Raw genomic sequence first — 24,584 nt, 5'->3', positions numbered from 1 at the left:
TTGATAGTTTAAATGAAGTGGCTTATTTTATTATTGTCTCCTAATTAAAGCAAAATGAGGGCAAGTATTAATCTAAAGAAAAAGGGCTGGACTGTTTACAATAGCAAAGACCTGGAATCAACCCAAATGCCCATTGATAATAGACTGGATTGGAAAAATGTGGCACATATACACCATGGAATATTATGCAGCAATCAGAAATGATGAGTTCGTGTCATTTGTAGGGACATGGATGAATCTGGAAAACATCATCCTCAGCAAACTGACACAAGAGCAGAAAATGAAACACCGCATATTCTCACTCATAGGTGGGTGATGAAAAATGAGAACACATGGACACAGAAAGGGGAGTACTAAACACTGGGGTCTATTGGGGGGAAAAGGGGAGGGCCAGTGGGAGGGGGAGGTGGGGAGGGATAGCCTGGGGAGAAATGCCAAATGTGGGTGAAGGGGAGAAGAAAAGCAAAGCACACTGCCATGTGTGTACCTACGCAACTGTCTTCCATGCTCTGCTCATGTACCCCAAAACCTATAATCCAATAAAAAATTAAAAAAAAAAAAAAAAAAAAAAAAGAAAAAGGGCTGGGTGTGGTGGCTCATGCCTGTAATCCCAGCACTTTGAGAGGCTGAGGTAGGTGGACCACCTGAGATCAGGAGTTCAAGACCAGCCTGGCCATCATGGTGAAACCTGTCTCTACTAAAAATACAAAATTAGCTGGGCATGGTGGTGCATGCCTGTAATCCCAGCTACCTGGGAGACTGAGGCAGGAGAATTGCTTGAACTGGGACCCTGGAGGTGGAAGTTGCAGTGAGCCGAGATCATTCCACTGCACTCCAGCTTGGGCTACAGAGCTAAACTCCATCTCAAGAAAAAAAAAAAAAAAAGGAAAAAGAAAAAGGTAGGCGGTCTGCAATTTCTGCTTTGATTTCCATATGCATTTGAACAATGTTCTGAGACCCTTCTGGTACACTCTCCAGACCTAGAAAATAAATGGCCTTGGAATTCAGTTGTTAATAGATATGTAATAGAAAGCACATTATCCTATTATAAGATTCTTCTTAAAGGACACCATTTAAAGTTGGATTGTTTCCTGAACTAATACAGAAAGCAAGATAAGCAGTGGCCTTTTGAAATTTACAATTTATACAGTCAGTTCCATGCAACAGTTGGCAACTAGAAGAAGGATATCAGTGAACACAGAGGCAGATTTCACAGGCTGCATTCTTCTCCTTTATTTGGGCCATCACATGAAACACAAATTATTTTCCAAAATGATTAAATACTCTGATCAATTAGCTAGCCAGAGTATCAATCCTGGAGGAAAAATGTAATAAGCTCTTTAGTAAATGCCAGCTGTTAAAGACTGTCAGGGTTAGTTAAAGCTTTCTAATGTTACAATCAGATCATGAAATGAGTGGAAAGTCACTGCACTAAACCCATTAAGCTGCATTACAAAATGCCCAATGTTACATACAATCTATAAATAACTTTGTACTTTTAGGGTGTTTTTCAATTTGCTTTTCTTGAAGTAATAATGGTGTTCTGCTTCAGTGACTAAAGTAATTTTGGAGCTGCCTTTGTGTTTAACCCATGTATGCTTTCTGTATGGAATAAAGACAGTAAGCAATAATAAAATCAGTAGATTTCTAAGGATTCCATGGAGTATCTGTCATTACCATTTTAAAAATCAAGAGGAGCACCAAAGACAGTGAAGGGCTAAAAAAATAATCACTAGACTTAACAATTTTGTGAACTGACTTTCCTCTGTAGAAATAAAATGGTGTTTCTATAAAGGGCATCTAGTCTTTTTCAAATACTTGCAAAGGAATTTATATTCTGTTTAAAGGAGCATCACTTACTATTGGCATAAAAAACAACATACCAGTAGCTAACACCACACAAATTTATTTATGTCACTATCCAAAAAATCATGATTGAATTAAAGATTTGTTTCTACACACTAAAACAAAGCTTTTCCTCTTTCGGAGGATGGCTGATCTACTAGCAGATCTAAAGGCACAAATGACAACGGTGGTAGCTGATACTTGCCCAAATAAGAGGATAAAACAAGCCGAGGACCAATTCAAATCACTTATGAATACTGAAATGCTTTTTTTCTTAAAAAAAAAAAAAAATTAAAGATATTTCTCTCCATACTTTCCCAGTAAGTTCAGTTCTTTCTTATTCTGATGGACCCCATCTCTTCTTGCTACAGCTCCTAGAATTATCAACTATCTCTAGCTAGTGAGGCTCTTTTATTACAAATAAAAAACTTTTCAGGCTGGGCAAGGTGGCTCACGCCTGTAATCCCAGCATTTTGGGAGGCTGAAGCGGGTGGATCATGAGGTCATGAGATCAAGACCATCCTCGTCAACATGGTAAATCCCATCTCTATTAAAAATACAAAAATTAGCTGGGTGTGATGGCACACGCCTAAAGTCCCAACTACTCAGGAGGCTGAGCTCCCAGGATGCTTGAACCTGGGAAGTAGAGGTTGCAGTGAGCTGAAATCGCGCCATTGCACTCCAGCTTGGGCAACAAGAATGAAACTCTGTCTCAAAAAAAAAAAAAAAAATGGTTTTGGACCAAGCATGGTAGCTTATGCCTATAATCTTAGTACTTTGGGAAGCCAAGGTGGGAGGATCACTTGAAGTCAGGAGTTCCGGACAACAAAGAGAGACCCCCATCTGATATGGTTCAGATGTTTGTTCCCTCTAAATATCATGCTGAAATGTAATCTCCAGTGATGGAGGTGAGGCCTGGTGGGAGGTGCCTGGATCATGGGGGTGGATCCCTTGTGAATAACTTAGTACCATCCCCGTGGTGATTAGTGATTTCTAGCTCTGAGTTTACATAAGATTTTTTTTTTTTTGATACAGAGTCTTGCTTTGTTGCCCTGGCTGGAGCCTCCCAGGTTTGAGCAGTTCTCTGCTTTAGCCTCCCAAGTAGCTGGGATTATAGGTGTGGGCCATCATGCCTGGCTAATTTTTGTATTTTTAGAAAAGAAGGGGTTTCACCATGTTGGCCAGGCTGGTCTTAAGCTCCTGACCTCATGATCCACCTGTCTTGGCCTCCCAAAGTACTGGGACTACAGGCTTGAGCCACTGCACCTGGCCACAAGACCTGGTTCTTTAAAAGTGAATGGCACCTGACCCTGACCTCTTGCTCCTGTTCTTTCCATATGATGTGCTGGCTCGCCATTCACCATCCATCATGACTGTCTCAAAAATAAAATAAAATAACAGTTCCCATAACGATCAGATTATTATTATTATTATTTTGAGACAGGGTCTTGCTCTGTTGCCCAGGCTGGAATACAGTGGTGTGATCTCAGCTCACTACAAACTCCGTGTCCCAGGTTCCAGTGATTCTCTAGCCTCAGCCTCCTGAGTAGCTGGGACCACAGGTGTGCCACCACACCCGGCTAATTTTTATATTTTTTTAGAGATGAGGTTTTGTCATGTTGCCTAGGCTGGTCTCAAATGATCTGCTTGCCTTGCCCTCCCAGAGTACTGGAATTACAGGCATGAGCCACTGTGCCCAGACTGATTATTATATTATTAAATCTGTAATAGGCCAGGCATGGGTGGCTCACATCTGTAATCCCAACACTTTGAGAGGCTGAGGTGGGCAGATCACCTGAGGTTGGGAGCACTTGAACCCTGGAAGTGAAGGTTGCAGTGAGCCGAGATCACGACACTGCAGTCCAGCCCGGGCAACAGAATGAGACTCCATGTCAAAAAAAAAAAATCTGTAATAGATTTTTGGTGAAAATAAATAATAATCCTTCAATTTAAAAGTTGATATAAATACTTATTTTAAAAAGTATAAATTTTGACACAACTATACATTTTTTAAATAGCCATGGAATATGTACCAAGTTTATTTGCCTTTAAATTATACAATCAGAACAAACATGTTAGTCAAAATATTAAATTTTCTTGTATTTTACAGAAGAAAAAGAAACTGAAGTGAAAGTGTAGGAAATGCTGAACTTCAGATAAATGTTTCTTCAAAACGAGCTATTACTTCCTAAAAGATTCTTCTAAAGTTTCAAAAAAAGATTAAGAAAAACAGTAAGCCATTAGGTTATTACATTCTTAAAAAACTACATGTTTCTTAATGGACATATGTTTACATTTACAGATAGTAAACTTAGTTTCCTGTCTCATAAAATTCGGAAGACGCCACTGATGTCTAAACTCAGCAAAACAATAAAAGCCTCTTTTTCATATGAAAAAACATTAAAAATAAATCTGCCTTAACATTATTTTCCATGAAAACTTAATAAAGAATGGCTAATCTGAAAGCAAAATGCTGTACAAATCAGTTTCAAAAAAGAAATACATTATGAGATTATGCTTATAGCTAGTGGTATCAATTAAAACCCCAAATGATGACACATGAATTCATAGTATTAGCCGGTCTTCTCCTCCCTCCTGAATTACCTGACCAATGGAAGTTTGGCTTTGTTGTTTCAGAAAACACAGTTTCTTACATTCCATTAGTTGTTCCAAATCACGCCACATTTTTGCTTGTTTCATATTTGGACCATGACTTTCTCTCACAACTTTCTGTTTTTCCCGAAGTTTCTATCATTAAAAGAACCAAGAATATTTAAATCTCAGTTACAGGGATTTACCTCTATTGCTATACTCAGAGGAATATGGTATATTTTGTACAGTTGATAACTAATAGTCAGCTAAACCACATACTCCTATCATGTACCGAAACTAAGATTATAAAAGTTAACAAAGGCCAGATGCGGTGGCTCACATCTGTAATCCCAGGACTTTGGGAAGCCAAGGCAGGTGGATCACCTGAGGTCATGAATCTGAGACCAGCCTGGCCAATATGGCCCTTCTCTACTAAAAATAGAAAAATTAGCCAGGCGTGGTGATGGGCACCTGTAATCCTAGCTACTTGGACAGCTGAAGCAGGAGAATAGCTTGAACCTGGGAGGCAGAAGTTGCAGTGAGCAGAGATCACGCCATTGCACTCCAGCATCAGCGACAGAGCAACACTCTGTCCCCAAAAAAACAACAAAAAAAGTTAACTAATGTAGGACAGCTTGAAGTTAAAAAGAACACAAAACTGGCCAGGTGCTGTGGCTGACGCCTGTAATCCCAGCACTTTGGGAAGCCAAGGCAGGTGGATCACGAGGTCAGGAGTTTGAGACTAGACTGGCCAAGATGGTAAAATCCTGTCTCTACTAAAAATACAAAAATTAGTCAGGCACAGTGGCAGGCACCTGTAATCCCAGCTACTTGGGAGGCTGAGACAGGAGAATTGCTTAAACCCGGGAGGTGGAAGTTGCATGAGCACCACTGCACTCTAGCCTGGGTGACAGAGCAAGACTCTGTCTCAAACAAAACAAAACAAACCATAAAACTATAAAAAGAAGAGAAAGAAAAAGATAATTAGGAAAGTGGAACAGTATCATGGTGTAAAAAGAAGAATGTAGAGTTTGGAAGTCAGAAGTCTTCAGTTTTAATCTGGTTTTGTCTCCTCTAGTGATAAGCAAGACACTTAATTTCTTGGGACCTCAGTTTTCTCAGTTACTAATTAAAGTTAATAGGCCAAGCACAGTGGCTCACAAGTGTACTTTGGGAGGCTGAGGTGGGCAGATCACTTGAGGTCAGGAGTTCAAGACCAACCTGATCAACATGTGAAACCCTGTCTCTACTAAAAATGCAAAAATTATCTGGGCATGGTGTGTGCCCGTAGTCCCTGCTACTCAGGAGGCTGAGACAGGAGAATGGCTTGAACCGGGAGGTGGAGGTTGCAGTGAGCTGAGACTGCGCCACTATGAGACACTAAGTCAAACTGCTTGCCTTTCTAGTTCTCCAATGAAAACAAGCTAGGAGGATGTACATGACATATTACTTAAGAAGAATTATAGCTCAGTAAGCTTTAACATACTAGCTCAGATAGCTTTAAAATAATTCATTTATTAGTGTAAGCCTGAGAAATGTCCACATTTTATTTTAGAATTTCCATTTAGATAAAAATTTCTCAAGAAACCAACAGACTCAGTATATTCTATATACTAAAACCTAATTCTTATTTATTCAAGATATAATTATGGAGCACCTGTTATGTGTCAGGTATGCTTGGAGTTTCAAGTGGAAAACAGAACTCATGCTATATAGTTTCAAGTGGAAAACAGAACTCACTTGAGGTCAGGAGTTCGAGACCAGCCTGGCCAACATAGTGAAACCCCATCTCTACTAAAAATACAAAACACAAAAATTAGCTGGACATGGTGGCACGTGCCTGTAATCCCAGCTACTCTGAAGGCTGAGGTGGGAAAATCGCTTGAACCTGGGAGGTGGAGGTTGCAATCAGCTGAGATTGTGCCACTGCACTCCAGCCTGGGCAAGAGAGTGAGATTCCGTCTCAAGAAAAAAAAAATTAAGGATAATAATAGCAGGCTGGGGACTGGGCGAGGTGGCTCACGCCTGTAATCCCAGCACTTTGGGAGGCCCAGGCAGGAGGATCGCTTGAGCCTGGGAGTTCAAGGCCAGCTTGGGCAACATAGCCATACCCTGTCTCTACAAAAATAAAAATTAAAAAAAAAAAGCTGGGCATGGTAGTGGCATGTGCCTGTAGTCCTAGCTAGTTGGGAGACTGAGGTGTAAGGATCACTTGAGCCCAGGAATTTGGGGCTGTAGTGAGCTATGATTTCACCACTGCACTCCAGACTGGGCAACAGAGTGAGACCCTGTCTCTTAAAAAACTGAAAAAAAAACAAAAAAAAAAACAAAAAAACACCAAAAACCAAAAAACAACCAAGGCTAATAATAGGGGAAAACAAAAGTATTTGCTTGGTAAATTATTTTTTCAAGTGACATATTGAAATACTTCATAAATTATCATGTATTTTATATATGCTTGCTATTAAATGTTATCTCATATATATAAATATATGTTTATATATTTATAAATATATAAACATATATACGTTTATACATAAATATGTTTAAACATATTTATATACGTTTATATATATAAACATCTATTATATATAAATATATTATATGTTTATATATATAAACGTATATAAATATATATATATATATATTTTTGAGACACAGTCTTGCTCCACTGCCAGGCTGGAGTGCAGTGGTGCGATCTCCACTCACTGCACCTTCACCTTCCAGTTCAAGAGATTCTCCTGCCTCAGCCTCCTGAGTAGCTGAGACTACAGACACATGCCACCATGCCCAGCTAATTTATTTTTATTTTTAGTAGAGACAAGGTTTCACCACAGTGGCCAGGATGGTCTTGATCTCTTGATCTCATGATCGGCCCACCTCAGCCTCCCAAAGTGCTGGGATTACAGGCGTTAGCCACTGTGTCCGGCCATATTATATATATTGTTGTTATTAAATGTTGTATATCTTTAAACAGTGTATAGTCTATATATGTCCAAATAAATCAAATTATATGCACATATACTTCAGGGAGAAGTCCCAGTGATTGTAAAAATAGTACACTATTAAATAAACCAAAATCCTTCTCAGAATTGTTTTTGTTACTAACATCTTGGACGGTCTACTTGCCAAAACTGTTTTACTCATTGACTCTAAACTTTTAAAGAGGGATAAAAGGATCGTCAATAAATTACAAAAATATAATTTGGTTCTACATTATGGGAGATTGAGGAAGGGTGACTGAAAGCAACAGTAGACACAAAGTCAGAGACAAGTGACAAGGTAGGAAAAAAGAGTGAGAGAATCCAGCCTAGGCAACAAAGTGAGACCCCCATCTCTACAAAAAAAAAAAAAAAAATTTAACTAGCTGGGTATGGTGGCACATGGCTGTGGTCCCAGTTACTCAGGAGGCTGAGGCAAGAGGACCACTTGAGCCTGGAAAGTCAAGGCTGCAGTGAGCCATGATTGTGCCATTGCACTTCAGCCCAGGTGACAGAGCAAGACTCTTATCTCAAAAAAAAAAAAAAAAAAAGAAACAAAAATAATCTATTAATAATCCCATGTTCTAGAGACAACTACAGTTGACATTTTGGTAGAGAAGGTAATACTGCACATAGAAGGAAATGGAGCGTGTCTGAAATACCTGTACTGACACCAAGTGTGAGAAAAACACCAAAAGGGACAGAAAAGCAAGCAGAGACACAGAGGCAGAGTGCATAGGAACATCCTCATCCTTTCCTCTTTTAGCATACGGTCAATATACTAGCTGATCTGAGACACAAATGAGAATTCTGGTAGTTGATACTCATCCAAATAAGAGGATTAACTAAGCTGAGAACCAGATTCAAGCCACTCATGAAATACTGCCCACCTGGTTATGCATAATGAAAGCAAAGTTCACAGCAAACAGGAATAGAAAACAACACAGAATTTAAAAAAATATAAATATAACCAGTAACTTTTTTGATGCAATACCTGGCATATTAATATATCTATTTAAGTTTATGTTACAAATAATGTATCTAACAACAAATATTTTATTCTCATAAACTAAAAAGTATTTAGAAAGGCCATTAAGGCAGACCAAGAATTTTAAGACTTCTGCACATGATTGTAAATTAACCTGTAACTTTTCTTATATTATTAGAATAATTTCTTTGTTAAAAAATCCTAACAACCTATAAAAGTTATTTAAAGAACCAAAGACAGGATGTGGGCACTGCGTGTGTCAGAAATATTAAATTTAATTTGCTTCATAACCATGTGTGTTTGAAACCTTTAACTTTATGAGTGCAACTGATATTAATATGAAATATATTTTAAACCTTATTACCATTTAATACACCTTTGTTTACAGTTGCAATGTACAAAAAATACTAATCACAAATTTCATTGTTCTTTAAAGGAGGAGATGGTGGTATAGAAGGGGAGAATCTCAGTTGGCCTGAGGAGGTCTATGGTTATCCAGTTATTATTGGCTTAGAGGGCTTAGACTATACTATCACTTTAAAAGGCTAGGTTTGTTCTGTTTACTTTGAAAATTTAGATCGACTCTAAAAATTTGAGGATTAAGAAGCTTTGTGTCTTAAATGATAGAGCCTGACATTTGGGGAATGAGCTAGTCATTGGTTCACTTGCTTAAATATACTTGATGTTATATTGCCACTTTTTCCAATGATCCTGCAGGAAAACATTACAATGGATGAGGAAAAGAATAATCTTTAATCAGATTTGGCAATTAAGTTTGGGTTTTTGAAAGGATTTCAGGTTTGAGAAATATTTCTGTATGTTCAGCATCCTTCCAGATACTTAAAAAAAAATAGAGAAATGTTTTCATATGAAAAAAGTACATCACTTAACATGAAATCTTTGGATGAAAGTCTATTTTGGGCTGGGCGCAGAGGCTCACACCTGTAATCCCAGCACTTTGGGAAGCCAAGGCAGGCAGATCACCTGAGGTCAGGGGTTTGAGACCAGTCTGGCTAACCAGGTAGAAACCCTGTCTCTACCAAAAATACATGAGAATCACTTAAACCTGGTAGGTGGAGGTTGCAGCGAATGGAGATCATGCCACTGCACACTCCAGCCTGGGTGACTGAGTGAGACTCTATTTAAAAAAAAAAAAAAAAAGGTCCATTTTGACAATCATAACAAATTCTACAAATCCAAAAATCTCTAAAGTATTATACAAATGAATGTTTACAACTTGATTCAAATACATGCTTTCAAACATGAAAATTATTTCTGTTCTTCTTTTTGAGTATGGTGTGTATCCCATAAGTGAAACAAGGGACACAAAATTCACTATTTTTCTGGTAAATGGAGAAATCAGCTTCGAGAAACCTTCCTTTTATTTTTTATTTATATTCATTGATATAATAGTCACTTATTAATAAATCACAGGTGAACACTCTTTAGAGAAATGGCTAATTTCAGGTTTGGGAAAAGGTACAGTATGAGATTAGAACATTTTGTCACACCAGAAAACAAAGAATTCATCAAAGTCTACTAGGGTTTTTTTGATAGGATTCAAAAGCTTACTCCAAGAGGCTTCCACTGGCCAAATTTGAGTACTAATGGGACTAATAATCACAGTAGATTGAAACACATCAAGTATGTTCAATCTAAAAGTCATAAGATTACTTTTGAAGGACAATAAAAAATCAACTCATCATTTTGAAAACCAGTAGATAAGTGAATCAAGAAGTTATTTTATCTTTCTTATAGGAATGTAACTCAGGGTAAGTAAATAGTAGATAAGGAGAAGTTGCTCTTTATAGAATTATTCCAGCCAATAAATGAAGAAGGAATGATAGAATGTTAACACTATGCAGCTTCTAATGAATTATGGATCTAGGAAATGCTTATCAATGGCTGCCTACATCATAAGAAGGCAGTTGCCTGAGAAAAGCACATACCACCATCTATGAAGTATTCTTGCCAAATATCAGAACATATTTAATCAAGCTTCTAGATCTATCTACCAACTCACAGGATATACTGGGGACAGAAGAACATGCTAATTGACGCCAATGGCAAAGTTTAAAATGTTGAAAAACCACCAGGACAAATAACCAGTTTTTTTTTTCTTTTCAACAAATAAATCATAAAAAAAAATGATGAGGGAGTAACCTAGAGAAAGAGAGACCAAGAGATATATAAGCTAACAGTAATGTATAGACTTTTATTAGAATCTTGATTCGAAAAAATAAACTATGGTAAAGTTTGAATATTGGGTATTGGATGTTAGGTAATTACTGTTAAATTCTTTTTGGTAGGATAATGGTATTGTGGTTATGCTCAAAAAGAGTGTTTATGATAAATACTGAAATGTGATGAGAAAAAATAATAAAAAGTCTGAGATGTGCTTAAAAATAATTTAGAAAAAAAATAATTGGGGGCAGGTACTGGATGAGACTATAGAGAAAACATGGCTGACCATGAGTTTAATGATTAGAGTTGGATGATGGGTATGCATGGATTTTTTTTTTTTTTTTTTTGAGACGGAGTTTTGCTCTTGTTACCCAGGCTGGAGTTCAATGGCGCAATCTCCGCTCATCGCAACCTCCGCCTCCTGGGTTCAGGCAATTCTCCTGCCTTAGCCTCCTGAGTGGTTGGGATTACAGGCATGCGCCACCATGCCCAGCTAATTTTTTGTATTTTTTTAGTAGAGACAGGGTTTCACCAAGTTGACCAGGATGGTCTCGATCTCTTGACCTCATGATCCACCTGCCTCGGCCTCCCAAAGTGCTGGGATTACAGGCTTGAGCCACTGCGCCTGGCCTGTATGGATTGATTAAAATATACTTTTGAAAATTTCCATAATAAAGGTGTTTTTTTTTTTTAGATGGAGTTTTGCTCTTGTCACCCAGGCTGGAGTGCTGCAACCTCTGCCTCCTTGGTTCAAGTTATTCTCCTGCCTCAGCCTCTCCAGCAGCTGGGATTACAGGTGCCTGCCACCATGCTCAGCTAATTTTTTGTATTTTTAGTAGAGACAGGGTTTCGCCAGGTTGGCCAGGCTGGTCTTGAATTCTTAACCTCAGCTGATCCACTCGCCTCCCAAAGTGCTGGGATTACAGGCATGAACCACTGCACCCAGTCTGTTTTTTTGTTTTGTTTTGTTTTTTGTTAAGACATAGTTTCACTCTGTTGCACAAGCTGGAGTTCAGTGGCACAATCTTGGCTCACTGCAACTCTGCCTCCTGGGTTCAGGTGATTCTCATGCCTCAGCCTCACAAGTAGCTAGGATCACAGGCATGTGCCACCAGGCCTGGCTAATTTTTGTATTACTAGTAGAGATGAGGTTTTGCCATGTTGTCCAGACTGGTCTCGAGCTCCTGACCTCAAGTGATCTGCCTGCTTCAGCCTCCCAAAGTGCTGGGATTACAGGTACAAGCCACTGTGCCTGGCCAAAATTTCTTTTTTTTTGACATAGTTTCACTCTTGTTGCCCAGGCTGGAGTGCAATGGCACACTCTTGACTCACCACAACCTTTGCCTCCCAGGTTAAAGGAATTCTCCTGCCTCAGCCTCCTGAGTAGCTGGGATTACAGGAATGTGCCATCATATATGGCTAATTTTGTATTTTTAGTAGAGACGGGGTTTCTCCATGTTGGTCAGGCTGGTCTCGAACTTTTGACCTCAGGGGAGCCACCTGCCTTGGCCTCCCAAAGTGCTGGGATTACAGATGTGAGCCACCGTACCCGGCCAGTTTTTTTTTTTTTAAGTAGAGAACATGTCACCTTTATTTACCAATTACTCCATTGTTTCTATACCATTTGCTTTCTGAAGTTTATTTGGAATATTACTTATAGGTTTCTAGGAGCTAATTTATCTTTCAAGTACAAGCATAGATAGACACACGTATGTTTTTAATAATGATTCAAACCAGGAAAATGTAAATAAGAGGGAATCCCTTTGCCATCACCAATTTACTGAGTCATACCAATAGCTAAACTATATTAATGCATAAATACTGAAATGAAGCCGCATTTTTTCATTTGTATTTTAAGAATGGACAAATTTCAATAAATATTTAATTTACAGGTTTCAGAATATTTGAACAATGAAATTAGACATCCATACATATTCAATATTTAAAAAAAAATTGCAGCTAAACAATCCCTACCTATGGTGCCACAAACCTAGAAAACCTAATAAGGCTGGGCACAGTAGCTTGTGCCTATGATCCCAGAACTTTGGGAGGCCAAGGTGGATGGACTGCTTGTCTCAGGAGTTTGAGGCCAGTCTGGGCAACATGGCAAAACCCATCTCTACAAAAAATACAAAAAAACTAGCCAGGCAGGGTAGTGCACTCCTGTAGTCCCAGCTACCAGAGATGCTGAGGCGGGAGGATTGCTTGAGCTTGGGAGGCAGAAGTTGTACCACCTCACTCTAGCCTGGGTGATAGAATGAGACCCTTGCCTAATATATTGCCAAAATATAATATATTGCCAAAAAAAGAAAACCTAATGCAAAGGCCGGGTGTGGTGTCTCATGCATGTAATCCCAGCACTTTGGGAGGCTGAGGCAGACAGATCACTTGAAGTCAGCCTAAGTGGGAAGATCATTTGAGCTCAGGAGTTTGAGAAGACCCTGGGCAATATGGTGAATTCTTGTCTCTACAAAAAATAAAAAAATTAGCTGGGCATGGTGGCATGTTCCTGTAGTCCCAGCTATTCAGGAGGCAGAGGTGGGAGGATCACTTGAGCCTGGTGCAGTGAGCCAAGATCATGCCACTGTATTCCAGACAGCCTAGGTGACAGAGTGAGATTCTATGTTTTTTTTTAAAGAAAGATTTTGAACACTAGGTATTGGATGTTACATAATTATTGTTAAATTATTTTTCATATGATGATGGTAAGAAACTTTTTTTTTTATTCTGTCACCTAAGCTGGCTGAAGTGCAATGGCATAATCTTGGCTCATTGCGGCATTGGCCTCCCCAGGCTGAAGCAATTCTCCCACCTCAGCCTCCTGAGTAGCTGCAACTACAGGTGCATACCACCTCCTTCAGCTAATTTTTGTATTTTTTGTAGACATGGGGTCTTGTCATGTTGCCCAGGCTCATCTCGAACTCCTGGGTTCAAACAATCCTCCCACCTTAGCCTCCCAAAATGCTGGGATTACAAGCAGGTATGTATGAGCCATTTTGCCTGGCCAGAAAACATAATTTTCAATAGTGAAATTAAAGAAAAGAAAAAAATGGTATATAGTGAAACACAGTCTTCACCATGCAATACGGACTTAAAAATCAGTGAAGATGATCTTATAACTCATCTAGGTAATTTAATTTTCAAATTTCTCATCTACCTATTTCAGTTTAAATATGAGGAAATGAACTCTAAAGTGATTAGAGGGCTTGTTTAGAATCACAAGCCTAGGACTGAAGCCAAGCCACTTGATGACTGGTCATCTTTCCTCTGAATTATTAGTAAGTATAGTTTTTTTTCTTCTCTATGAATGCAAAGCTAGTGTCTTTGTTAAATTGATTGCTTTATGAAGTCAACTAGAATAACTAATCAGTTGGTCACTTAAGTCCTGATGGTCACGGCCATAACTTACTCTCTACCATTCCTAGGAGTGGCTCAGAGAACTAAGAACAATAACCATACAATCATATTTCAGTTACCCTCAGATAACCCTGGCAGGGAGGAGTTGTTTGTATTAAATAAATCAATGTTTGTAAAGGACTTAGACCAGGGCCTAGATCATAATAAGAACTTGTGTTTATTAAGTAAAGTAAATGAATAAATTTATATCTATCTCATAAACAGAGATATGTGAAAATGATTTTTGTTTTTTGAGATGGAGTCTCACTCTGTTACCCAGGCTGGAGTGCAATGGCACAATCTTGGCTCACTGCAACCTTTGCCTCTGTAGTTAAAGTGATTCTCCTGCCTCAGGCTATCGAGTAGCTGAGATTACTGGTGCCTGCCACCATGTTTGTCTAATTTTTGTATTTTTTATAGAGATGGGGTTTTACAATGTTTGCCAGGCTGATCTTGAACTCCTGACCTAACTGATCCACTGGCCTCAGCCTCCCAAAGTGCTGGGATTACATGCATGAGCCACCAGCCTGAGGATAATGTGAAAACTCTAATGCAGAACATTTTCATGAACTCTTTGTGATTTAAAAACAGATAACTTTTTCTTTCAAAAATCCATTGTGCCTTTATTTCTATAAAACTTAATTCTTAAGGAAGTCTTCCATCTTTAAAAAGAATGAACAATTTCCCCCCAAAAACTGTACTATAACCTTTTGAAAAAAATACAGTCATAAACCATGTACAGTACTGAAAGCCTGAATCAGTTAGACATATGTAAAAAAATAAATAATAATTCTTACCTTTCCAAGGTTTTCTTGTTCAGCAATATTTTTGGTATACTGTTCCCTAGGGAGTCAACATAATGATTTCCTTTCAATTTACTTCAAATGAATTGCTCATACAAGTATATTATAAATTAATATATCTATCTAAAATATATTAAGCAATATAGTTAAGGTTACTGGGGTCAGAATGAAACCCATTATCAAATTCTTTCTCTTTCCCCATCGATAGTTCTTCAAGTAAATAGTAATTTAAGGAAAAAAAAGAAAGCAAACCATTCCATAGGAAATTAAGAGAATTAAAATGTTAAATACTATTTCTGGTTAATCTACACTCAAAACAATGGCAACCCATTTACTTAAATTACACGTTGTTTTTGAAGGGGTTTGTAGAAAGGAGAAAGAAGATACTTTTTTTTTTTGGAGACGGAGTCTGCTTTGTCACCAGGCTGGAGTGTAGAGGTGTGATCTCAGCTCACTGCAACTTCTGCCTCTTGGGTTCAAGCAATTCTCCTGCCTCAGCCTCCCAAGTAGCTGGGACTACAGGTGCACGCCACCATGCCCAGTTAATTTTTGTATTTTTAGTCGAGATGGTGTTTCACCATGTTGGCCAGGATGGTCTCAATCCCTTGACCTCGTCATCTGCCTGCCTCAGCCTCCCAAAGTGCTAGGATTACAGGTGTTAGCCACTGCACCCGGCCCTATAGAATTTAATTTCTAAAAATTTTTATTTTTTAAGAACAAATTTAACTTTTCTCATTTCTTATCATTGGTCATATAGTTGTTTTTTTTTGTTTTTTGAGACGGAGTTTTGCTCTTGTTGTCCAGGCTGGAATGCAATGGTTCGATCTCGGCTCACCACAACTCCCACCTGCCGGGGTTCAAGCAATTCTCCTGTCTCAGCCTCCTGAGTAGCTGGGATTACAGGCATGTGCCACCACGCCTGGCTAATTTTGCATTTTTAGTAGAGATAGGGTTTCTCCATGCTGGTCAGGATGGTCTCGAACTCCTGACCTCAGGTGATCCACCCGCCTCAGCCTCCCAAAGCGCTAATGTTGGGATCAGGTGTGAGCCACCATACCCAGTGGCTATATAGAGTTATATGAACAAAGTTTATATTCAATGGAAGAAAATGAATAAATACATTTTTAGTTTAATATGTTGGAGTATTTAGAAAAAACGCTATTTATACAGTATTTTCAGTCTGGCTTGCATTCTAGTACATTACATTGAAAAAAATATTGGGATTCCGCAAGACACTATTTCTTAGATTCTTTTTTTTTTTTTTTGAGACAGAGTCTCACTCTGTTGCTCAGGCTGGAGTGCTGTGGTGTAATATCGGCTCACTGCAACCCCTGCTTCTTTTGCCTGGGTTCAAGTGATTCCCATGCCTCAGCCTCCTGAGTAGCTGGGACTACAGGCACCCACCACCACGGCCGGCCTCTTTTTATAACTTTAATGTACATGCCACTCAAAATCTCAATGCAATCTAGAATAAATGTGAGTCCTACATTTTATCTGAATGTTTACTGGATAGTAATAGCAAAATATTTAACATTTGAATTGTGATGAGGGTCAAAGAAAGCTTATCTTGTTCAATTGCTGCATTTTATCACAGCTAGCAATTCAGCCATAAATGTACTTTTGTTTAGGCAGGATTTATTACAGTATGCCACAAGCTGGGATTGAAAAAAAATCACCATATAGGGACTAAGCAGTATTTATACATCCTTCTTGTTTTGAAGACTGGCACACGGCAATCACACAATTTCCAGCTAAATTGCAGTCATCAAACTGCACAATTAGCAGGCAGATAACTAGAGTCTAGGCCATATGGGACTTTAAAAAGATACCAACTTCACTGTTTATGACAAAGCAATTATGAAATTATATATATTCCTACATGAGGGGGAATGAAGAGTTATTGCTTAATGGTTACAAGAGTTTTTGTTTGGGATAATGAAAAATTTTGTAAATAAACAGTGGCGATGGTTGTACAATGTGGTGAATGTAATCAATGCCAATGAATTGTACACTTAAAAATGGGTAAAGTGTACCCCAGAACTGAAAGTGCAATAAAAAATATATATATATAAAATGGGTAAAGTGGGCTGGGCAAGGTGGCTCACGCCTATAATACTAGTACTATGGGAAGCCGAGGCAGGGGGATCACCTGAGGTTTGGAGTTTGAGACCAGCCTGACCAACATAAAGAAATTCCATCTCTACTAAAAATACAAAATTAGCCAGGCATGGTGGCGGCTGCCTGTAATCCCAGCTATTCGGGAGGCTGAGGCAGGAGAATCATTTGAACCTGGGAGGTGGAGGTTGTGGGGAGCCAAGATTGTGCCATTGCACTCTAGCCTGGAAAACAAGAGTAAAATTCCACCTCAAAAAAGAAAAAAAAAAAAAAAAAAGGCCAGGCACGGTGGCTCACGCCTGTAATCCCAACACTTTAGGAGGCTGAGGGGTGGATCACGAGGTCAGGAGATTGAGACCATCCTGGCCAACATGGTGAAACTCCGTCTCTACTAAAAACACAAAATTAGCTGGGTGTAGTGGCATGCACCTATAGTCTCAGCTACTTGGGATAATTGCTTGAACCAGGGAGTTGGATGTTGCAGTGAGCTGAGATCATGCCACTGTACTCCAGCCTGGTGACAGAGTGAGATTCTGTCTCAAAAAAAGAAGAAAAAAAGGTTAAAGTGGCAAATTTTATGTTTCATATATTTTACCATAATCAAAAAGTAAGCAAGAAATAAAATCTTATGCATTTCTACTTAGCAGGGCTGAAATATCTAGATGTTTAGCAAGATTTAGTCCTAAATAATATATTAGTGTCTACTCACTTAAATACTCTAAATTTGTATAATTCTATCTTATTTATAAAACTTTTAAGTGAAAATATGAAGTATCTCAATATAAAAACAACAAAATTACTTGCCTAATTGCCTTTCTTTTTTCTTGTTGATCAGAAGAGATGTATGCCTTCATCTCATCAGTCGCACGACGAAGCTGAACTTCTAGGTTCTAAATAGAAAGACTTAAGTTTTAGGGAACACTTTGATATAGAAAAAACTTCAGAAACGTTTTTGATCTACTTTGTCTTACCTTAATCATACAATTTGTATAATGGTATCTACTTTCTTCTTGAAGACATTCTTCACGGAGTCTTCTAACTTCCTATATATAATTTTAGACATTATCATAAGAATGAGACAGATATAGCAGCGATTACTTTAGATGTACAACAATGGACTACCATCAGAGTCATTTTCTCTTCTGCAATTTTAACTTTGTTTATTCTAGCACAATAGGAAATAATCTTTTTCTAGAGAATACTCATATCACTCTTTAACCTGCAAGTTCAATTGTATTTTTTGAGACAGAGTCTTGATTTGTACTCAGGCTGGAAGTGCAGTGGTGCGATCTTGGCTCACTGCAACCTCCTCTTTGCAGGTTCAAGTGATTCTCATGTCTCAACCTCCTGAGGAGCTGGAACTACAGGCAGGTGCCACCATGCCTGGCTAATTTTTGTGTTTTTAGTAGAGATGGGGTTTTACCATGTTGGCCAGGCTGATCTTGAACTCCTGGCCTCAAGTGATCTTCCTGCCTTAGACTCTCAAAGTGCTGGGATTACAGGCATGAGCCATTGCGCCTGCCCAATCATACAATTATTTAGTCCCTACTGTGTGTCCAGCACTGTCCTAAGTGCTAAGGAGACAGCAGTGAACAGACATGTTCCCTGCTTTCACTTAAGTAGAAGAACCAACATAAACCAGGAAACACAATGAAGGTTATTTGAGATGGGAATAAGTGCTATGAAGAAAATTCAGCAGTAAAATGTGATAGAGGGACTGGGTGGGCCGGTTGGGAAGAAGAGTGGGTAACATCAGGTGATCACAGATCTCTGAGAGGTGGTGACACTGAGTGAGGCTGAGACCTAGTAATGAAAAGGAGAAAGAAAGGCAGAGTTAGGAGCAGAGTGTATCATGCAGAGTGAAGAGCACATGCAAAATCCCACAAGAGAAAACAAGCTTGGCCTGTTTAAAGTTCAGGAAGAGGGTTGGAGTGGCTGAAGCTTGTAAGTTCATAAGGCAGGTGGGGCCTTGCAGACCATAGTTTGGAGGTTAGATTTTATTTTAAGTTCGACAGGAAGCCAAGGAAGGGTGGCAAAAATTTTAAACAGGTTTCCTAGGCTGCCCTATGAAGAATACACCTTAGGAGAGCAACAGTAGAAGCAACAGAACAGGTAAAATGTTACTGTGGGAGGCCAGACAGCAGATAATGAGACTTGCACTTTGATGGTAGTGGTATAGATGGAAAATTCAGTGTGTACAAATTAAGTTTAAAGAAATAAAGATCTCTGGAGCTTAGGAGACAGACTTGGGAGATGATGACAAAGATTTGGGAATCTTTTGACATTAATGTAAATGTGCGTACATGGGCAGTATTTAAAACATATTTTTTTTAGAGACAGAGTCTTGCTCTGTTGCCCAGGCTAGAATGCAGTTGTGTGATCATAGCTCACTGTAGCCTCAAACTCCTGGGCTCAAGCGATCCTCCTCTTTCAGCCTCCCGAGTAGCTGGGACTACAGGTGTAAACATGGGTAGTTTTTGCTAAATTGTTAAAATAAAAATGCTCTTGTTACCTGTTCTAATTTGGACCGATTGCTTTCGAGGCCTGCTGCACAGCTATCGTACTGGGATTTCTTTTCATCATACTCCTGGGTTAGTTCCTGGTATAAAAAGGGCAAATGATTGAATAAGTGAAAAACAAAGGCCCCAAACATGGCTCTGAAACAATGCATGCCCTTGTCAGTCTTGTAATTTAACTCTAAGCTTCTTGGCATACTTAAGAGTTATTTATACAACAACCAGACATTTGAGAATTATGATAGATGAAGGTGCTGATAAGAATAATAGCTACCATGTATTGAGCTGTGTGCCAGGTTTTTTGTTAGGAGCTGGGGAGACAACAGTGAATAAAACAGCCAAAAATTCTTCCTCTCAAGTAACGTTCAGACAAGTAAACAGGCTGCTAAGAGATATGATAGGAAAACACAAGGTGTTACAGAAGGCACACAGGACTCCCAGGAACCTAATGCAGGCTTGGAGATCAGTGGCGACAACTTCCTAGAGAAATTGATATCTAAGCTAATCACAGAGGATTAGTAAGAACAGTTAGGTGGAAAATAAACAAGGGGAAGATAGTATTTTTAAAAAGGAACACTATGTATAAAGAATTGGAAGCCACAGAGAATAAGAATAATTAAGAAACTTACATGTAGTTTATTATGCTGGTTTATTTATTTAATTATTTTGAGATGGATTCTCACTCTTGTCCAGACTAGAGTGCAATGGTGCAGTCTTGGCTCACTGCAACCTCTGCCTCCCATGTTCAAGTGATTCTCTGGCCTCAGACTCCCAAGTAGCTGGGATTACAGGCATGTGTCATCATGCCTGGCTAATTTTTGTATTTTTAGTAGAGATCGGGTTTCACTATGTTGGTCAGGCTAGTCTTTAACTCCTGACCTCAGGTGATCCACCTGCCTTGGCCTCCCAAAGTGCTGGGATTACAAGCATGAGCCACCACGCCTGGCCTATGCTGGTTTATTTCTGGGAAATGGTGAGAGGAGGCTGAAGACATAGGCAGGGGTTTAATTAGAAGAACTTTGTAAAGCATTCTAGGGTATTTAAAATGTACCACTGACAACAACTAAATCTCATAATACCACCATATAATTCTTGGAGAAAGTTCAGGGAGGCTGAGAACCTCGCCAAAGACTATACTGCTAAAAAAAGGTGGTGTCAGAATTTGAGTTCAGATTGTTTAAGCAGTTTCTTTATCAGAAGTGGGTGGGGAGGAAATTTAAATTTGGTTTTGTTTAAGTGTTTCAAAGTTTCTTCTAATGTAATATTTTTAATGAGAAAATTTTAAAATCTCCTGCTACAATCACCTAGAATTACTAAAGTACAGTCATGCATGGCATGATGGTTCAGTCAACAATAGACCACATATATGATGGCAGTCCCATATGATTATAACGGAGCTGAAAAATTCTATCACTTTAGTGGAATCATAGGCATCATAATACCATAGTGCAACTAATTACTCATATGTTTGTGTTGATGCTGGTGTAAACCAATCTGTCAATTGCATAGAAGTACAGCAATACAATTATGTACTGTATACAATACATGATGGTAATAAACCACTACTGTTACTGGTTTATGTATTCACTATACTATACTTTTTATTGTTATTTTAGAGTGTACTGCTTTTACCTATAAAATGTAAATTGTAAAACAGCCTCAGGAAAGTCCTTCAGGAGGCATCCAGAAGAAGGTATAGTAATAGGAGATGACAGCTCCATGTATGTTATTGCTCTTGAAGACCTTTCAGTGGGACAAGATGTTTCAAAGTGGAAGACAGTGATACAGATTATCCTGACACTGTGTAGGCCTAAGTGTGTGTTTGTGTCTGTTTTTTAAAAAAAAGTTTAAAAAGTGAAAAAGGACTTGGTGCAGTAGCTCACTCCTGTAATTCCAGCACTGTGGGAGGCCAAGGCAGGTGGATCACTTGAGCCAAGGAGTTCGAGACAAGCATAGGCAACATAGCAAGACCCCACCCCTACAAAATAAATAAATAAATAAAAATTAGCCAGACTTGGTGGTATGTGCCTGTGGTCCCGGCTACTCTTTAGGCTGAGGTAAGAGAGCTGCGTGAGACAGGGAGGGTGAGGCTGCAGTGGGCCATGATGGCACCACTGCACTCAGCCTGGGTGACAAGGGTAAGACCCTGTCTCAAAAAAAAAATCTTTTTTTAACTTATTTTTTGGAGACAGAGTTTTGCTCTTGTCAACCAGGTTGAAGTGCAATGACGGGATCTCAGCTCACTGCAACCTCTTCCTCCCGGGTTCAAGCAATTCTCCTGCCTCAGCCTACTGAGTAGCTGGAATTACAGATGTGCACCACCAAGCCCAGATAATTTTGTATTTTTAGTAGAGACAAAGTTTCACCATGTTGGGTGGTCTCAAACTCCTGACTTCAGGTGATCCCCCACCTTGGTCTCCCAAAGTGCTGGGATTACAGGCATGAGCCATTGCACCTGGCAAAAAAATTTTTTTAATAAAAAAGCATATAAAAGAAGGATATAAGGAAAGAAAATATTTTCATACTACTATATAATGTACTTGTATTTTAACCTGTTTTACAAAAAAGCCAATTTTTTTTTTGAGACAGAGTCTTGCTGGGTCACCCAGGCTGGAGTGCAATGGCAGGATCTCAGCTCACTGGAACCTCTACCTCCCAGGTTCAAGTGATTCTCCTGCCTCAGCCTCTTGAGTAGCTGGGACTATAGCCATGTGCCACCACACTTGGCTAATTTTTTCTATTTTTAGTAGAGATGGGGTTTCACTGTGTTAGCCAGGATGGTCTTGATCTCCTGACCTCGTTATCTACCTGCCTGGACCTTCCAAAGTGCTGGGATTACAGGGGTGAGCCACCATGCCCAGCCACAAAAGTCATGTGTGTGTGTGTGTGTGTGTGTGTGTGTGTGTGTTTAATTAAAAGTTTATAAAGTAAGAAAGGTTTTTTAAAAATTAAAAAAAAATTTTTCAAGACAAAGTCTTGCTCTGTTGCCCAGGCTGGAGTGCAGTAGTGTCATCTCTGCTTACTGCAAACTCCACCTCCCGGGTTCAAGCAATTATCCTGCCACAACCTCCCAAGTAGCTGGGATTACAGGCATATGCCACCACACCCAGCTAATTTTTTTTTGTGTTTTTAGTAGAGACAGGGTTTCACCATGTTGGCCTGGCTGGTCTCGAACTCCTGACCTTGTGAATCTGCCTGCCTTGGCCTCCCAGTGCTAGGATTATAAGCATGAGCCACTGTGCCTGACCAAGAAAGCTACAGTAAGTTAAGGTTACTTTATTTATTTATTTATTTATTTTGAGATGGGGTTTCACCATGTTGGCCAGGCTAGTCTTGAACTCCTGACCTCAGGTGATCTGCCCATCTCAGCCTCCCAAAGTGCTGGGATTACAGGTGTGAGCCACTGCACCCAGCTGATTTATTTTATTTTATTTTTGAGACGGAGTTTCGCTCTTGTTGTCCAGGCTGGAGTGCAATGGCACTCTCTCGGTTCACTGCAACCTCTGCCTCTCAGGTTCAAGCGATTCTCCTGCCTCAGCCTCCTAAGTAGCTGGGATTACAGGCACCCGCCACCACACCTGGCTAATTTTGTGTTTTCAGTAGAGATGAGGTTTTTCCATGTTGGTCAGGCTGGTCTCAAACTCTCAATCTCAGGTGATCTGCTCACCTCAGCCTCCCAAAGTGCTAGGATTACAGGCATGAGCTACTGCGCCTGACCAGTTACTTCATTAAAAAAAAAAAAAAAAATCTTTTGGCCAGGCATGGTAGCTCACACCTATAGGTCACTGGAACCTCTACCTCCCAGGTTCAAGTGATTCTCCTGCCTCAGCCTCTTGAGTAGCTGGGACTACAGCCATGTGCCACCACACTTGGGTGTCATCCCAGCCGTGTGCCATCCCAGCACTTTGGGATGCCGAGGCGGGCAGATCACTGAAGGTCAGGAATTCGAGGCCAGCCTGGCCAATGTGGTGAAACCCAGACTCTACTAAAAAATACAAAATTAGCCAGGTGTGGTGGCAAGCACTTGTAATCCCAGCTACTTGGGAGGCTGACGCAGGAGAATTGCTTGAATCCAGGAGGCACAGGTTGCCGTCAGCAGAGATCATGCCATTGTACTCCAGCCTGGGCAACAGAGCAAGACTGTCTCAAAAAAAAATTTTGTTTTACATAAATTTAGAGTAGCCTAACTGTACAGTGTTTCTAAAGTCCATCATAGTGTATAGTAATGTCCTAGACCTTCACATTCATTTACCACTCACTCATTGACACATCCAGAGAAATTCCTAGTTAGGCAAGGTCCATTCATATAAAGGTACACCATTTGAAATCTTTTTGTTTGTTTGTTTTTTGTTCATTTTAAATCTTTTATACCATAATTTTACTGTATCTTTTCTATGTTTAGATGGGTATAGAAACATAAATACTTACCATGATGTAATAATTGCCTATAGTATTCAGTATAGTCACAGACTATACAGGTTTGTAGCCTAGGAGCAACAGACTATCTAGCATATAGCCCAAATGTAAGCAAGCTATACCATCTAGGCTGGTGTAATTATTTTTATTATTATTGTTTGAGATGGTATTTTGCTCCTGTTGCCCAGGCTGGAGTGCAATGGTATGCTCTAGGCTCAACGTAACCTCTGCCTTCCGGGGTGTTTGCACAATGATGAAATCACCCAATTATGCATTTCTTAGAACATATCCTCATCATTAAGTGATGCATGGGTGCATCTACAAATGCTTGGTAAGACAGAGCAACATTCTTTCAAATCCAGAGCTGAACTGAACTCTCAAGGAAATAAAAAAAATTAAAAGGACCGTAAACAAACTATAACATTATGGCTACCCTTGGTGAAAGGAATTGGGAATGGCCAGTCTTGGTAACATAGTGCTTTTAATGTTCAGGCAGCGCAGATGAAAAGCCTTAGGTCTGTGCAAAGTGGGAAGTTAGAACTGAGGACCACATATTAAATCTTAAGTTGTTTTCAACCTGCGAACCTGTGAGTAAAGGGTTAACACCATCCTGAGAATGACCTTGCATGGTTTCACACAACACAGTTTCCTTAGAAATCCAACAGTTAGCATAGATGAGTAACGTGTATGCTGCTTTTGTGTGGGACTGCATCTGGGTTGGGGTCGCCAGTACAGAATAAAAGATTGC

The 24,584-nt window shown here is 39.4% G+C and overlaps 1 protein-coding gene across 10 annotated transcripts in view; it reads right to left on the bottom strand.

Moving 5' to 3' along the window:
• Nucleotides 1-1,890: 1,890 nt before the first annotated feature.
• The window catches only part of IFT81 (intraflagellar transport 81), a 103,221-nt gene continuing 80,527 nt past the window's right edge, over nucleotides 1,891-24,584 (bottom strand). For 8 of the 10 annotated variants that reach the window (XM_009004605.5, XM_078337249.1, XM_035257559.3 and 5 more), the window contains 5 exons: nucleotides 19,417-19,503; nucleotides 17,876-17,947; nucleotides 17,709-17,794; nucleotides 14,784-14,829; nucleotides 1,891-4,593 (listed from right to left, as the gene is read on the bottom strand). In XM_009004605.5, the coding sequence (XP_009002853.1) occupies nucleotides 4,411-4,593; nucleotides 14,784-14,829; nucleotides 17,709-17,794; nucleotides 17,876-17,947; nucleotides 19,417-19,503 (474 nt within the window). In that variant the 3' untranslated portion in view covers nucleotides 1,891-4,410. Of the gene's footprint in view, nucleotides 4,594-8,275; nucleotides 8,309-14,783; nucleotides 14,830-17,708; nucleotides 17,795-17,875; nucleotides 17,948-19,416; nucleotides 19,504-24,584 lie in introns of those variants that run through there. The other 2 variants (XM_054238841.2, XM_009004606.6) reach the window with 2 other exon arrangements.

The sequence above is a fragment of the Callithrix jacchus genome, chromosome 9 (assembly GCF_049354715.1).
Source record: "Callithrix jacchus isolate 240 chromosome 9, calJac240_pri, whole genome shotgun sequence".
Lineage (NCBI taxonomy): Eukaryota > Metazoa > Chordata > Mammalia > Primates > Cebidae > Callithrix > Callithrix jacchus.
This window is presented reverse-complemented; position numbering and strand designations above follow the sequence as displayed.